Genomic DNA, 18,151 nt, shown 5'->3' with positions numbered 1-18,151 from the left:
ACAATGGATACAAATATGAACTTTACCTTCAGAGTCTAAATTAAGTCCATTTGTGGACTTAATTCCAAGTTGTGCCATTTACTAGCTCTGTAACTTTCTTTGTACCACAAGTTAATTAACTTCAAAGTTCATATTCATCATTTATAAAATGTGAAAAATAACAGAATCTATCTGAGGGTTACTGTGAGAAAGAAAGGATAATACAAAAAGCTTAGTGGCTAGTACAATAGGCAAGCGTTCGGAAAATGTAAACTATTATTATCATCTCCCTTCTAAGCTCTTTGTAAGTACAGAGTTAAATTCTTAATGCATGATGGCGAAACAGTATTTGCTAACAAATCTACCTTCCCTGCTATACACTCAGTTTCTCAAGGAGAGGGGTGAGGTTTTATTCATCTCTGGTATACTGTAGCAAACTGCATTTCCAAAGATGACCTATCTCACATCATTCCTCCCAATAATGCAATCTATGTCCCCTCCCCTTAAAACTGAGTGGGCTTCTAGAATTGTTTTACCTGAAACAAAGCATTATAGCAGAAGTGACACTGTGATTTCTGAGGTTAGGTTATAAAAGATGATATGGATTCTGCCTTGCTCCCGGAAATATTTACTCAAAAATTTCAGCTGTCATGGTAGGGATGTAACTCCCTGCAGGAATCACAAGTGAGACCACACAGGGAGGTCCTGAGACCACATGAAAAGAGATTCTCTCCTTCACCTACCCTGTAAGTCCCCAGCTGCTTTAGCCCTTCCTGTCCCAGGTCCAGCCATGCATGACTAAAGACCTTAAGCCAGAACAGTTCAGCCAAGCTCTTACCAAACTCCTAAGGCACAAAAATCAACAGAGGGAGTTAAAGAATTGTTATTTTACACAGGTTTGATTGGTTATTGGCAGCAGATAATTGCAACAATATGCTCCCTTAATAAATAATAATACCTACCATTTATTGAATATGTAATTATCAGGCACAGTAATAAGGATTATACATGCATTATCTCAAACCTCACATCAGCTCTTTAAATCACTAATATTAGTCCCACTTAACAGACTAGAAAACTTACTGAGACTGAATAACTTGCCAAAAGTCACAGAACTATAAGTGTGCTGACACCCATATGTACCCAACACCCAAGCCTCTGCTACTCAAGGAATGGATAAATTTGTATAAAAAGTACTGTATAAACTCCTTCACATTACTTAATTTTATCATCCTATCTCATTTAAGATCTTTTCTCTGAGCCCTTATCTGCAACATGAGTATATAACAAAACCTACTTTGTAAGACTGTCCTAAAATCAAGTGAGTCACATAAAGCACTAACTAGGAGTAAAATGTCAATAAATGTTTGCTAACATCATCATCTTCTTCCCATTCTTCATGTTTTGGCTTTAATATCACCTCTTCAAACAGGCTTTCCCTGGTCAATTTGTATAAATCCAGACACTCTTTTATACAACATATTCAAGTAGGTAGATTAAGTTAAGGCCAAAGGAATACCTGAGCAGAACAGGTTCAGGCCAAGTACTTAATAGCTTAACTCAAGAAGAATGTCTGCACTAGAAATGTACTTGGGCAGGAAGGGTAGGCTGGAACTACACTTGAATGAGAAAGATGAGGGGATTGGATTTTCACTCGGTAGAAAGGAGAAAAGAAAGTACTGACAATGTTGAGAAAGAATAATATGGCAGTGTCTTCTAAAATGTTTTCTAAATAATGATGCCTATCTCTGAGGATTCTTAACCACTGGACCACCAGGGAAGTCAAAAACTAAGATCATGGCATCTGGTCCCATCACTTCATGGGAAATAGATGGGGAAACAGCAGACTTTATTTTTGGGGTCTCCAAAATCACTGCAGATGGTGACTGCAGCCATGAAATTAAAAGACGCTTACTCCTTGGAAGGAAAGTTATGACCAACCTAGATAGCATATTCAAAAGCAGAGACATTACTTTGCCAACAAAGGCCCCTCTAGTCAAGGCTATGGTTTTTCCTGTGGTCATGTATGGATGTGAGAGTTGGACTGTGAAGAAAGCTGAGAGCCGAAGAATTGATGCTTTTGAACTGTGGTGTTGGAGAAGACTCTTGAGAGTCCCTTGAACTGCAAGATCCAACCAGTCCATTCTAAAGGAGATCAGACCTGGGTGTTCATTGGAAGCACTGATGCTAAAGTTGAAACTCCAATACTTTGGCCACCTCATGCCAAGAGTTGACTCATTGGAAAAAACTCTGATGCTGGGAGGGATTGGGGGCAGGAGGAGAAGGGGACGACAGAGGATGAGATGGCTGGATGGCATCACCGACTCGATGGACATAAGTTTGAGTGAACTCCGGGCGTTGGTGATGGACAGAGGCCTAGCGTGCTGCGATTCAATGGGATCGCAAAGAGTCGGACACGACTGAGCGACTGAACTGAACTGAACTGATCTCCAAGAATCGCTATCCAGGTCAAATGAGATAATGCACACAAGCACTTAATCCTTCACTTAAACGCACTGCTTGCCCCACCACACGAGGGGGAGAAGAGGTCAGCTGTTACCACTGATGTTACGGTTCTGCAGGGAGAAAAATGCAAACAAACAAGAGCTGAAGGTCCCTCCCTGAGGCTTGCGGGATGACAACGACAATGAAGGGGTAAAATTAGAGAAGAACCAAACAACGAAGAGGTGAAGGAGACTATGGCATCAGTCGGACCAAGAAAGGCGAAAATTTCAGGGAAGAGAAAGCGTCAGCCAGGAGGTCGGCGAACAGGACGTGGACTGAAAAAGTCAAACCGACAGGTTAGTAGGGAAGGCAGCGTGAGCTGTCTCAGGACAAGGAGGACTAACGCAGAGCGAAAAGGAAACAGGAAAAGGGACAAGAACTAGGGCGACAGGACAAAAACAGGAAAGGCGATTATGGTCCCAAACTCTGCGTTCTAAAGTGGCTCCGGAATCTCTTCCAGGCGGGGATGTAAGAAGATATAAGAAACAATAAGCTTCTGCAGCATTCAGAGCGCAAGCCCGAAAGAGTTCGCTTCCTCGGCACCTGCTGCTGGTACCTCGGAAAAAGGCAGTCGCGATGCCGAGAAGTCCTCCCTCGATAAGCAGTTATCTAATGAATGAATAAATGAATCCCCAAAACATGCTCTTCCCAGAGCCAAACACCCGGAACTCGCCTGAGAAAGTACGGCTTGGCGTAGAATTTGAAATCGACTCCCTCGAAATAGACATCGAACTCAGAGACTCGGGCGTAAGGCACGCGGATGGCAACAGTCAGGAAGTCGGGGTCCTGGCTAAGATCGAACGCCGGAGTCAGCATCACCACGCCGAACTCGGGCGCCCAAGTCGACCACTCTCGCAGCCGCCGCGGGCCTGCCACTGAAACTCTCCAAGAAGTACCCACGCGCTGGTACCCGCTGTTAGACACGGTGCTTCCGGCTCTAGGCGGAAGTGCGCGTGCGTGCAAGAGGAAATCCCGCCTCGCGCCGGTTTCCATGAAGACGGGACGCTGTGCGCTTGGAGCTAGAGAAGGGACCGGAGGAGTGAGGCTTTGTGCGCAGAAATTGAACCCAGGGCATAACTTGCAAGAACCCGGGCAAGAATCCACCTCAGAGCCACTAAGCTTCTTTGAGGGTTATGAGTCGGACACGACTGAAGCGACTTAGCAGCAGCAGCAGAGATGATTTTAACGGCATTGGCTTTGCAGGCAGTGAAACCTGCGTTTAAATTCTTTCTTTCCAATACCCAGAATTACGACTTTGAGAAAGTTACAGAACCTCTCTATGCTTCAGATATCTCTTCTATAAAATAAGGTTAGAAACCTAGCCTCGTAGAAACGGTGTGAGGATAGCATGCATTTGTGCATGTTAAGCTCTAACAAGGTTCCCGGCAAGTTGTCGAGGCTCGGTGTGTTGGAGCAGTCACCGCAGAAACCACAGAAACACCGTTACTGTGGTTTTCCTTAGTTCTCACTTGCCTTGTCAGTAACTCCCCTTTCTCCCTCTCCTTCATTCTCTACCGATTTCTATCTCCTCCTCTTTCCCTCCATGCCTCTCTCCCTCTGTCCGTTTCTGCCACTTTTCTCCTTTTCCTAACTCCTTAATTGAACAGAATTTGCTCGTTTAGTGAACGTCCATTCCACTCATCTCTTTTAATCTACACCACGAATGCCGAAGAACACGACTCACAAAGGTTAAGCAATATGTCTTACAATCATGCATTTTACAATTACCAAAATCCGTAACATCTGACTCTTAAACCGTATTAGTGTCTGCAATGACGAATAGCAAAGCCTCTGTACTTTCTCCTCTTTCCTTTTCTCACTTTTCTCCTTACACTTATTCGAGGTCCTCTTTTCTGTCTTTTTTATTTCTCTTCCTTGTATTTCTCCTTTTTATTCTGGCCATACTCTCTCAATGCCTCTCCCACTAGGCTCTCTCCTCCCCTGCATATTCCCTTGGCCTTCCTTCCCTCTCATTTTATTTCTGGTTATTCCACCAGTTACTAGAATAGTCCAAGAAATGTTTTTATTTCCTGATTTTAAATATCAGTGAAAGGCAAGTGAAAGTCATCTCTGGAGACAGTGGATCAGATAACCTAAAAAACCTTTTCAACCTCCAACTTTTTATGAGTCTTGAAAATTAATTAGGACTCAGCACATCAATAGGAGTAAATAAAATTAAAAATTCAAAATAAAAATCAATCTGCTTAAATCTGGGAGTTTTTTGTTTGTTTGTTTGTTTTAATTGGAAGCTAATTACTTTACAGTGTTGTGGTGGGTTTTGCCATACACTGACATGAATCAGCCCTGGGTGTACATGTGTCCCACCATCCTGAACCCCCCTCCCACTTCTCTCCCCACCCTATCCCTCTGGGTTGTCCCAGAGGACCAGCGTTGGGTGCCCTGCTTCACACATCCAATTTGCACTGGTCATCTATTTTACATATGGTAGTATACATGTTTCAATACTATTCAATGCCATCATCTCACCCTCACCTTCTCCCACATAGTCCAAAAGTCTGTTCTTTAAAAAAAAAAAAAAAGTCTGTTCTTTACGTCAGTGTCTCTTTTGCTGTCTTGCATATAGGGTCATTGTTACCATCTTTCTAAATTCCATATATATATGTGTTAATATACTGTATTGGTGTTTCTCTTTCTGGCTTACTTCACTCTGATAATAGGCTCCAGTTTCATCCACCTCATTAGAACTGACTCAATGCGTTCTTAAATCTGAGAGTTTTAATAAAGACAAGAGGTTTATGTTAAACAATTTAAAAAGTACTCTGCCCATTCATCTATTGCTTGGGGAGCAGAGGGATTAATTGAATTGACTGAATACTCACTATGTGCCAGCACTGCACCATATCCTTTATAATGATCTCATTTTTCCATTCTGACAGCTCTGTGAACTAGGGATTACATATCCCCATAGTGTGCACAAGATTACAGTTAGTGAGTGGTGCAATGAGAATTGAAACCCAAGTGAGTCTGATTCCTGAGCTCAAGCTCTAAAATACTATAGAGTTGGCTCCCAATATACTACCTCCTACCCAGCTTGTTTCCCATTGTGAGCACAAGTCTTCCTGCTTTAGACCATATTTAGCCCTACAAATAACACGTGCTCTATAATGAAAATGAAGTGATGCAAACATGGAATTAGTGTAGCCCTCAAAAAATCCCTTGAGATAGGCCTTTGGCTGGCTCATTCCAAATTAGCTTCTCTAAAAAGAATCTTTACATCTGCCATGGGACCTCATTCCTGGAGGTCACAAGGATTAATATTTTTAAATTATTAATGCCAAAGAATTAACTGATGCTGAAGCTACACCTGAGGAAAGTCTATTTGAAAGCACTTTACACAGTAGATCTACGTATTTCCTGGATGTTTTACTTTTTGTTTGGCAACACACACAGACAAATTGTTGCAATACAGATAAACAGACCATAAGGTACATTGCTGCTGTTATGTATTTATTCAAAATATATATTGCATTCGCTATATCACAAATACTGATATATATATATATATATATATATATATAAAACAGGGATTTATGACTTTATTTGCAAGTCATAGTTCACTCTATTGGGACTTCTAATTAATGGTTAATTACACAAGTGAAAAGTTCATTCTCTTTTTTAAAAAACAGAATATTACAGAAAAATTCCCTTGACTGCTGTCTCACTTTGGTTATTTCTCCTGCTTCATCAAGAATAACCCCTCTAGCCACTCTTGCAGAGATTTTTAGATTTCTATATACATTTCTAAGTACCCTGTTACTTTATGTCTCTAATGCTTGGGGAGCATTATCACACTATAAATGAATATCTGCAACACTAGTTTATTGTTTTTCTTGGGTTCTTTTTCAGGCACATCAATATTGGTTCAAAGATCCAGTTGAATTCTTATTTCTAGGTATAGACAATGCTTGAAAATAAAGGCATCATTTCAACATTTCATGTTAACTCTGCTTTGGAGGGAAGAAAACAAGAATGAAAATGTTCATCTTTTTTGAGCATTCAAAGTTGCCAGGGGTTTGTTTGTTTTTCCATTGTTTTAAGCCTTATTTTTGGATGGCCTTTCACTATTTTAAAAATAGCTTTTTTCCTGTGATCAGTTTGGTGGTCTTCCCAGGTAGCTCAGCGGGTAAAGAATCTGCCTGCAAAAAAAAAAAAAGAATCTGCCTGCAATGCAGGAGATGCTAGTTCGATTCCTGGGTCAGGAAGTTTCCCTGGAGAATGGATAGGCTACCCATTCCAGTATTCTTGGGCTTCCCTGATGGTTCAGATGGTAAAGAATCTGCCTGCAATGCAGGAGACTTGGGTTTGACCCCTGGGTCGGGAAGATCCCTTGGAGGAGGGCATGGCAACCTACTCTAGTATTCTTGCCTGGAGAATCCCTTGAACAGAGGAACCTTGCGGGCTACAATCCATAGGGTCACAAAGAGTTGGACAAGACCTAAGCAACTTAGCATGCACAAGCATGCATATAACCTGCCATCTCTGATTGAATTAAATTATCCCCTCTTTTAGTCTAATAACTTGATTGTGATCCACATGATTCAAAATTAAATGTTAATTTAAAAATATTTTCTAAGAACAATCCCAGTTGCAGCCCTATTACAAAATTCTACTATTAGAAATCTTTTAATGGTGAAGTCCCCCTTGCTTCCAGAAGGTGGCAGGCGCTTAGGCAAGTAAGACAATGTTAATGAAGAACAGAGTTTTAATCTATGTTGGAAATAGCTTCCTGTATAAGCTGTTTATAACTCTAGTTCATTCTCTGAGCCATTTTTGGGAGATGGTGGGATCTTATACAGAACTTGCAAACTACACTTTAACCACTGTTATTATTTTGGCACATATCTTTTATGACTGTCAGTGTATTCATAAAATTCATTAAAAGTATCTTCCTACTCATAAAAAGTACAGAGAGAATTTAAACAAAAATGGTATCATACCTTATTTTTTCATTATTTCCACCCAACATGGCATTATATCTAGTATTTCATTTGACTGTTTTTTGGCAAGAATATTTTACCATAACTGTACCTTCCTTATTTATCACTGTTATTGTTAATTCTTAAGAAGTGAACAGGGGCACTCTTTCTGCCCCCTTCTGATGCCTATGTCAGAAGCTTTCTCTATCTCTTTTATACTTTAATAAAACTTTATTACACAGAAGCTCTGAGCAATCAAGCCTCGTCTCTGGCCCCAGATTGAATTCTTCTCCTCCGGGGGCCAAGAATCCCGGTGTATTCTCGTGATTCAACAACAACCTTTCATCTTGGGGGCTCTTCCGGGATCCTTCAGGACAAGATAGCAGTTCTTTTGTTTGGGATGGAAAGCGTGGTGACTGCTGAACAGGTTTTGGAAGCAAAATGTCTCCCCCAGGGAACCAGTGCTCAGTTAGCAGAGCTTGTGGCTCTGACCCGAGCTCTAGAGTTAAGCAAAGGGCAGCGGATAGGCCTGATAATCTATGTGAGTCTACTTCTGCTGACTCCAAATATCCTGAGTCTGCTGTTGGATCCTCAAGACAATGTCTTCCTGTCCTGGGCTCACTCCTATGTTACATTCCATAATCGGTCTAACTGCTGGGTCTGCGGAGCGCTCCCCTGTTCATCAGTGGAAGGCTTCCCGTGGTGGACATCCCCACTTCAAGGAAAAGACTTTCTCCAAGTCTGTGAATACCTTCGACAACAATCACATGCGATGCCTCTTCTTCATCTGATGACATCTACCAACCCTAAAATGGACTGGTGCAACTTTGTACTCTAACTATGGACATAATGTGAATTTTAACTTTGATTCCTCAATTGCCTCACTTTGGGAGACATTAACTAGTTCCCCATGGTGGAGAACTATCTTAATTACAATAATTCTGGTTGTTTTGTTCTTGCTGTTTGCTCCCTGCATCTGTAATTGTATAACTGGATTTGTTTCTAGCCGCATGAAAGCTTTTAAGTTACAAATGGTTGCTCAAACTCCTGCTACTGCTGTAGCTTCCTCCAACTAATATTTGGGGCCCCTGGATCAGATATCCTCAATATGAGGATTAGGAGAATGTTGCCTCACCAATTTAGGGACAACACCCCTTGTCAGCTCGGAAGCAGTTATGGAACGAGAACGACGCCCCTTTTCCCTAGGCAACATAATTCTCCTAAAAGAAAAGGGGGGAATGAGAGAGTCATTTCCTAGGCAGATTGATAGGGAGTCTAGGGGTCCCCAAGGAGAGAGGGGTCTGGAATTCTCAAGGAGGAAGAAAGGACAAACTTTTTTTCTTTCTCCACATTCCTTAGGATTATATAACAATAATGTATCTTGCCTAAGGACAGTCTTTGGATTCAACCTTCTGTTATCTTAAAATGTTAATTATGGGAGTAGACCTGGTCTTTACAAGGATGTATCTTGCCTGAGGACCGTGTCATCTTAAAATGTAAATTATGGGAGTAGGTCTGATGAGGTCTTTACAACCTCCAGATATTCTTTGGATTATATAACTTCATTGTTAACACTAGCAAGCGGGTACTCTTTCTGCCCCCTTCTGATGCCTATGTCAGAAGCTTTCTCTATCTCTTTTATACTTTAATAAAACTTTATTACACACACACATAAAAAGAAGTGAACAAAGTGATGATTTGTTTCAAGAGGGGAAAAAAAGTGAGACCAATAGAATCATAAGCAAAGATCAGAAAACTAGAATAAAAATACAAAAGTTAGAATACAAACTAGATAACCCATTTTGAAATTTGAAAAACAACTATCCTTCTATATACAGTGGGACTAGATAATCTGAAGTTTTGCAATTTTGAGCTATAAACTATTTCTAAGAGGGCTTGGATGAATTCCTGGATAGCAAGCAAGCGTTAGCAGCTCAATCATGTCCAACTCTTTGCAAAGCTATGAACTGTAACCCACCAGGCTCCTCTGTCCATGGAATTCTTTAGGAAATAACACTGAAGTAGGTAGCCATTCCTTTCTCAAGGGGATCTTCCCAACCCAGGGATCGAACCTGGGTCTCCCTGCATTGCAGGTGGATTCTTTACAATCTGAGCCACCAGAGAAGCTCTGAAATTTGGATTGTAAAAGAGGATTAAGGGATGGGGACCTAACAGGGTACATGAGCATGAGTTGGACACTGGTGATGTGCCCAGTGTTTTTTAAACCCCTTTATTGTTAAGCACAACTATTTTTTATCTTTGCACCAGTCTTTCAGCCTATTCAAGTTACAGCTGTTAGAAGAGCACAGTGTTAGCAATAAAAGAGCACAGTCATGGGTATTTCAGTTAAGACTTAGTCCAATTCCAATTGTATACAAGCTCAATAAAGTTCTGGAAAAAAACTAAAACAGTTACAGATAATCCTAGGGTGTTTTTTGTTTTGTTTTGACATTTTTTGTGCAGGGTTTGGCTAAGGGCTTAGCAACATACATTCCAAGATGCTAGTCCCATTCCATTTGATGAAATACAGACCACGGGGAAAATGCTAACCAAATTGCACTTTGAGCTTCCTTTATTGTTTTCTATCGTATATATAAAAGACATCTACAGAAGGTACTGTTTTGATGCCCTGCCCAGGTGTTCTTTATGGACCCAGGAGGCCCATCTGTACCTGGCCACAAACATTTAGGATGACCTCTTCTCCAAAGACTTTCCTTAGTTCAGGGTTTCTCCACCTCAGGTATTTGGAGCCAACTAATTCTTTGTTGTGGGGAGCCCGCCTGCGTATTGTGAGATGTTTAGCAGCATCCCTGACCTCTTATTTCTCAATTCCAATACCAACCCTGCTATTGTGACAACCACAAATATCTCCAGACTTTGCCAAATGTCTCTTAGGAGACCAAATAGGCCATAGTTGAGAACGACTGCCCTAGATTGATGGAAGACTCCCAGAAGTAACTATCGCCGCCGCCGCCACCTACCCCAGATCCACAACCATAAGGATTATTATGGGGTACAGAAGACTGCCTTAAAGGGCAGATGACTCCAGTGTGGCTTACACCCCAGAATTCTTAAGGGCAAATTTTCCCTGAGCCCACATCTTTGCTCAGCTTCTCCCCTTTCCCTTTCCTTCACTTCCTTCCTTACAGATTTCTCCTGAGTAATACCCCCACAGTAAGTCACATGCATCGGAATCTCTGTCTCAGGCTCTACTTTTAGGGAATAAGTTGAGGGTACCTGACCTATGTATACAGCTTGAGGAACCTCTTACCATTCCTTACAGTCCTTCAAAACTGCTGGAGAAAAGTTATCTACAATATCTACAGAGAATACATGATACACGTTTTTATGTTACTCTTTTCAAAGTTCTTATAATCCAACTATCCTTAACAGAACTAATCTTTTCCTTAATTCACAGAGAACGTGTTTTTAGTCCTTCATGCAGAAATCATTTAAATGTACCTCTTTTGGCAGCAAAGACTGTGATGGGATTGTAAATTTGTACAACTACCTTGGACAAGAGTCCCTTGAACAGCAAGGAGATCCAACCAGTCCATTCTAAAGGAAATCAGTCCTGAATATTCATTGGAAGGACTGATGCTGAAGCTGAAACTCCAATACTTTGGCCACCTGATGCAAAGAGCTGACTCATTTGAAAAGAGCCTGATGCTGGAAAAGATTGAAGATGGGAGGAGAAGGGGACGACAGAGGATGAGGTGGTTGGATGGCATCACCAGCTCTATGGACATGAGTTTGAGTAAACTCCAGGAGTTGTTAATGGACAGGGAGACCTGGCATGCTGCAGTCCATGGGGTTGCAAAGAGTCGGACACGACTGAGAACTGAACTGAACTGAAGTGAACCTGAAAAAATTGTTTGGCAGTATTACTAGAACTAAACATATGTATGCCCTAGCACCCTACAATTCCTCTCTTTGATACATAACAGAAATGAGTGGTAATTGTCCATTAAGAGACAGGCACAGGAAAGTTCAGAGATGTATTATCCATTACATGCTACACTAGATACAATTCAAGTGCCCATCAAGAGTAGACAAATTGTGGTATACTTACTCAGTATTGCTAAACAGAAATAAGAAAGAATGGACTATAGCTATACACAACATGTAGAATCACGTAGGCATGTTAAGTTAAAAAGACCAGATCCAAAAGAAGATGGAGTATTGTTATTTAGTCACAAAGTTGTATCTAACTCTTTTGAGATCCCATGGACTGTAACCTGCCAGGCTTCTCTGCCCATGGGATTTCCCAGGCAAGAATACCGGAGTGGGTTTCCATTTCCTTTTCCAAGGGATCACCTCCACCCAGGGATCAAACCTGCATCTCCTACATTGGCAGGCAGATTCTTTACCGCTGACCCACAGCAAAACCATAAAATAAAGCCATTTGCAACAACATGATTGGACCTAGGGATTTTCATACTAAGTAAGATAAAGACAAATATGTGGCATCACTTATATGTGGAAACTAAAAAATAATGACATGAATGAACTTATTCACAAAACAGAAGTAGACTCACAGACATAGAAAACAAACAGGGTTACTGAAAAGTAAAAGAAGGGAGATAAATTAGGAACCATTTGAAACCATTTGGAACTAATGGATACACACTTGTATGTATAAAATAGGTAAACAACAAGGATCTACTGTATAGCAACTATATTCAATATCTTGTAATAATCTAAAATGGAAACAAATCTGAAAAAAGAACAAATATATACGAACCACTTTGCTATACACCTGAAACTAACACAGTACTGTAAATCAATAAAATTTCAATTTTTTAAAAAGGTGAAAAGTTTAAAAAATCCAAAAAACAGATACCCTCTGCCTTTTTAAGTAATAAAATCAAGCAGATAAGAGAGTTATTAAAGAACATTTATATGTCAGGGGAAAAAAGACTAGAATCAAAAGAGTTCATACTAGATATTTCCATTTATAGGAAGTTCAAAACAGGCAAAACTTAATCCATGATCATAGATGTGAGAACAGTTATTACTTTTGAGGGGATGGTTACTGACTAGGAGGAGGTGTGAGAAAGCCTGCTGGGTGCTGAATATTTAATCTATAGCTTGATTTGGCTGAGAATTATGTGGATATATATACAGATGAAAATTCAGAGAGCCATACACATATATAAGATTAAGCAACTTACTGTATGAAATTTATCAATATATAATAAAATAAATCCTGCGCATGACTAGAAAACGATCAGAAGTGATGACTCATGCCTGGATGCTGGGAATATAGACTGCTGATGGCTCACAGTCATGTCCTTCAGAGGGCATTGTCCTTGATTGCAGAGTAGTGCCTCATCCAAAATTACTCACTTCCATGAGGCTAATGCAGGATATAAAGGTCCTGGGTTCCCTACCTCAGATGGGAGAAGTAACTGAAAGCCATCCCGGCTCCAGGGCTCCCTGCAGAATTGGCAGAGGCCTTGGTTGCAGTGGCACTGTGGGCCTCTGTCCTGTGCCTCTTTCTCTTTGCAGGTGGGTCTCCAAAGAGCACCCCCTCCAAAACCATCTGCACTCAGTGGTCCTTCTTAGAGTCTGTTCCCAGGAGCCCTAGTATAAGATGCTGTTCGTGCCACAGGTCTACTCTTCCAAATAGACTGGAGTGCCCACTTTACTTTCAATATCAACATTCTTAAAATTAACTCAACAGCCTCCTTGATTTTTCTGCAGTGTCATTTCCTGGTGTTCCTTCACCAAGGGGTCTGGAAGCCATGAATTTGCCAATATTTTTTTTTTTTTTCTGGCATCTCGTTTCATAGATGACATTTCACATGTTTCAATGCCATTCTCCCAAATCTTGCCACCCTCTCCCTCTCCCACAGAGTCCATAAGCCTGTTCTATACAATATTTTTTAAAAACTGTTGCCAAGACTCTCTTTCTTCCTGAATGCCTTTTGATTATTGCAGTCACTCAGAAGAAAACTAACCTTCTGAAGAAAACACTAAGCTAAACTATGAGCTCTAAGGAGGAGGAAAATAGGTCCCCTGCAATTTGAAACAATTTCTGTTGATTATGTCTATTGTAAATTCTTTATAAGTACTTCTCTATGAAGTTGATATAAGTATTTCTCTGTAAAGTTGAAGTAGCATAACTGGATAATTTTATGTTATTTTCCCAGGGGAGTTCATGTTAATTATCTTTTTCCTAAATAAAAGTACATCCTTTTCAACCAGAGGCCATGGCATTTGGAATGTAGGTAGTAATTATGTCATTGTCAATGGTGCATAATCAAGACATAGCCTTGAAACCTTCTCCCAATCTTCTCCCTTGGCTTTTCTCCATTCTGCACTCCGGTTTTTGCAACATTTCTAAGTGTTCATTCATCCCTCAATTTCTACTTACACTTATTTTTCCTACATTGACATTTTCTCTGCTTCAAATCAATATTTTTCCTTATGGGTTTTGTTTATTTACACTCATCTTGCTTTGTCACTTCAGTAGTTAACAACATTTTTATGGTGATTTTTGAAAATCATAATTTGTAGCCAATTAAGTGCCTTCTCTCTTTATATAAAACATGAAGAAATAAGAAAATTTAAATTTCTGTCTTCATGGCATCAGAGGTCTCCAACCAGTGAGAACAGAACCTGTTGCCTTCATTATCACAGCTTATGGAATTTTTTTTTCATCCTGGAAAATAATGCTTATGCTCTTTTCTTTGCCTCTAGGTAATACTGCCCCCAAGTTATCATAAACTTATGGTATAAATTTAATCAACAATAAATTTATTGGTTGCTTATATGAGCCATTTTTCTAAGTGTTTTGCAAACAATGTCATTATTTCAGCTCTGGGAGGAAACAGACTTTATATTACCAGTGCCTTCATTTTATTCATGAGAAAACTTGGACTTAAAGAGGTTGAGTGACTTTCCGGGTCTCATGGCTTATAAGTAACACAGTCAGGATTGGGACCTCTGAGTTTATCCCACCTTTAGTCCACCATCTATAAAACCCATGTTTCTGTTCTTGGTGATCTAGGAGGAAGAGAGAGAAGAGATAATACAAGATGAAAGAAATGATCTCTAACTTCAAATAATTTAGACTCTAGTTGTGAAAATGAAACACAGAAGAATTAGCAATTGCAGTAGCCAGTTTCCAAAGCTGCATCTTCCCACCCCTGAGTGTGAAGCTGGGTTGGCCCTGTGGTACCAGTGGTGACATTGCCAGGTGTCACCTTGGAAAGCCAGGTCATAAAAAAACCTTGCCACTTCCAACCGGACTATTGAAACACATGCTCTAAAGGAAGCCAGCCACCGTGCAAGATATCTAGCTACCCCTGAGATCACCATGCTGTGGGGAAGCCCAACCTGCCACTTGGAGAAGCTGTGTGGCCAGCAGTGACTGCCTCTGCCATCCCAGCCCAGGTACCATTTTCAAGAGTGAAGAAGCCATCTTGGACATCTAAGCCTCAGCAGATACCACATGAAGAAGAACAGAGAAATCTTGCTGTTAGCCAGAAACACAGCTCGAAGCTTACAGTCCCATCCCAGCCACCTCTAGGATTTGAGCCACCCTAGCTGAGGCCCCAGTTACATCAGAAGAGAGACAAGCCATCCCCACTTTGCCTGCCCTAATTTCTGACTCACAAAATTTTCAGCCTAAGAAAATGATTGTTGTTTCAAATTGTTAGGTTTGAGGGAGGTTTTGCAATGCAGCAGGGGATAAACAGAATAGCAATGAAAGACAATCAAGTGTAGAAATCCAGTGAGAGAGATCCAGAGATAGAGAAATGTGTAGGGGGTTGAACAATTAGAAAAATCTCATTTCTGATAAACCTGGGGCCTGAGCAAAGGCTCCCAGGGGAAAAAATACAGATAAATGGGGTGGAACCAGGTCACTTTATCTGATGTGGAGGATACAGAAACTGAAGCAACAAGCATTAGGACTAGATAAGAGTCTAGGGCAATCCTTGGGAGGGGTGAATGCCCAGGAAAAGAATTCTGCAGCTGAACAGGGCTATAAGAACCATTTAGTACAACTCACACTTCTGTAAGATAAAGAAACTGAAATTCAGAAAAATGAAGTGATTGGGAGAAGGTCACATAGCAGATTGGTGGCAGAAGTTAATACTCAAGGCTAGAACTTAGTTTCTTTTCTCCAGGAACCCACAGTTGGTTAAGGAAATAGAATCATGATTCATTGTGTCTAAATCTAGATAAGCTTTCTTCCCTGGCATCAAAACAAAAAACCATATCCATCCCAAATATCTGGACAGATAACCACGGTGTATAAAGCCAGATTCTCTCTTTTGCAGTTGTGAAGTCTCTAATCATTCTTTCTTCATCCTCTTCTTTCATGTTAACACCAGAATACAACAAAACCTCTAAATCTTTTAGTTTCTGAACTTTCACCAAATTTTCCATTAAGTTTTTTTTAAAAACTTTTTTGAGGCATAAATTACATTTCATGAAATTCACTCTGTTTTCAGTGTACCAGTCAGCGTTTTTTATTACTGAGTTGAGCAATCATCACCTTAATCCACTTCCGGAATATTTCTGTTCCCTGCAACAAAATCTCTCTGTGCATTTACAGTTAACCCTTCTTCCTGCCTGGAGCTGCAGATCAGAAATAATTTACTTTTGTCTCTATAGATTTGCCTTTCTGGATATTTCAGGTAAATAAGACCGTACATTAAGTGGCCCTTTGTGTCTGGCTTCCTTCACATAGCATATTTTTGAAGTTCATCCATCCCGTAATGTGAATCAGTAGCTAATTCCTTTTTATTGCTGAATAGTATTCCATTGTATGGATATACCGTCTTAGTTTATCTATTAGAGTGGACATTTGGCTTGGTTCAACTTTTTGACTACTGTGAATAATTCTGCTTCCACTAATTTTAAATTTAAAAATAGTAAAGATTGGTTAGTAGAGAAGTCTCACAGAAGTTTTGGGAGTTTTGTGGAGATTGTTTATTTAAATAAGAAAATACAGAAAAACAGGAAAAATACAAATTCACCAGTGAGAGATAACCAGAGTATTAATGTTCTACACTTTTTAGCTAAGTATTATGTAGAGTTTTTTCTTATAATAAAGTTAAACAGTACATACTTTTTTGATAGCTCATTTTAAAACTAATTATGTCATGAAAAACCTTTCTATGTGACTACATTATATTGAATCAATGTATCATTATTTGTTTATCTGATTTGATAAAAATTTTATTCCAGTGATTATATAATTCAGTTGCATCCAATTTCTTGGCCACTATAAACAAGAGAGACTTTGGCTATGCTCACAAAAGCTGTCTTCAAACTAAATTCATGAAACTATTTACTTCTGTTTTCTTTCAGCTCTTTATGGTTGATTGTTTATATTCAACTTTGTAGTCCATTCTGAAAGTATTTTGGCACTTGTTTACACCAAAGCCATCCTTCCACACTGACTCAAAAAGCATTCTTTAATTCACAGTACAGATGAACACTGTCCAGAATCATTTCTTAGGTTTCTACTCTATGTCATCACATGACTTCAAGTGCCAGTACCATCTTGCTGTAATCAGAACTGACTGGAGCGTGATAACACAGAGCAGCATTCAGATCAGATCACATCATCGCTCAGTCATGTCCGACTCTTTGCGACCCCATGAATCGCAGCACATCAGGCTTCCCTGTCCATCACCAACTCCCGGAGTTCACCCAGACTCATGTCCATCGAGTCAGTGATGCCATCCAGCCATCTCATCCTCTGTCATCCCCTTCTCCTCTTGCCCTCAATCCCTCCCAGCATCACAGTCTTTTCCAATGAGTCAACTCTTCGCATGAGGTGGCCAAAGTACTGGAGTTTCAGCTTTAGCATCATTCCTTCCAAAGAAATCCCAGGGCTGATCTCCTTCAGAATGGACTGGTTGGATCTCCTTGCAGTCCAAGGGACTCTCAAGAATCTTCTCCAACACCACAGTTCAAAAGCATCAATTCTTTGGCGCTCAGCTTTAAGTCCAACTCTCACATCCATACATGACCACAGGAAAAACCATAGCCTTGACTAGATGAACCTTTGTTGGCAAAGTAATGTCTCTGCTTTTCAATATGCTATCTAGGTTGGTCATAACTTTCCTTCTAAGGAGTAAGCGTCTTTTAATTTCATGGCTGCAGTCACCATCTGTAGTGATTTTGGAGCCCAGAAAAATAAAGTCTGACACTGTTTCCACTGTTTCCCCATCTATTTCCCATGAAGTGGTGGGACCGGATGCCATGATCTTCGTTTTCTGAATGTTGAGCTTTAAGCCAACTTTTTCACTCTCCTCTTTCACTTTCATCAAGAGGCTTTTGAGTTCCTCTTCACTTTCTGCCATGAGGGTGGTGTCATCTGCATATCTGAGGTTATTGATATTTCTCCTGGCAATCTTGATTCCAGCTTGTGTTTCTTCCAGTCCAGCGTTTCTCATGATGTACTCTGCATAGAAGTTAAATAAACAGGGTGACAATATACAGCCTTGAAGAACTCCTTTTCCTATTTGGAACCAGTCTGTTGTCCCATGTCCAGTTCTAACTGTTGCTTCCTGACCTATATACAAATTTCTCAAGAGGCAGATCGGGTGGTCTGGTATTCCCATCTCTTTCAGAATTTTCCACAGTTTATTGTGATCCACACAGTCAAAGGCTTTGGCATAGTCAATAAAGCAGAAATAGATGTTTTTCTGGAACTTTCTTGCTTTTTCGATGATCCAGTGGATGTTGGCAATTTGATCTCTGGT

General features: G+C 40.3%; 1 protein-coding gene across 2 annotated transcripts in view; it reads right to left on the bottom strand.

The window, feature by feature from the left end:
* Window positions 1–3,415, bottom strand: part of SHQ1 (SHQ1, H/ACA ribonucleoprotein assembly factor) — a 104,941-nt gene extending 101,526 nt beyond the window's left edge. For both annotated transcript variants that reach the window (XM_070776324.1, XM_070776325.1), the window contains exon 1: window positions 3,158–3,415. In XM_070776324.1, coding sequence (XP_070632425.1) covers window positions 3,158–3,300 — 143 coding nt within the window. In that variant the 5' untranslated portion in view covers window positions 3,301–3,415. The remainder of the gene's footprint in view (window positions 1–3,157) is intronic.
* Window positions 3,416–18,151: the final 14,736 nt, after the last annotated feature.

Source organism: Bos indicus, chromosome 22, assembly GCF_029378745.1.
Source record: "Bos indicus isolate NIAB-ARS_2022 breed Sahiwal x Tharparkar chromosome 22, NIAB-ARS_B.indTharparkar_mat_pri_1.0, whole genome shotgun sequence".
In the NCBI taxonomy this organism is placed as follows: Eukaryota; Metazoa; Chordata; class Mammalia; order Artiodactyla; family Bovidae; genus Bos; species Bos indicus.
The sequence above is the reverse complement of the archived record's forward strand: the minus strand, read 5'-3'. Positions and strand labels throughout refer to the sequence as shown.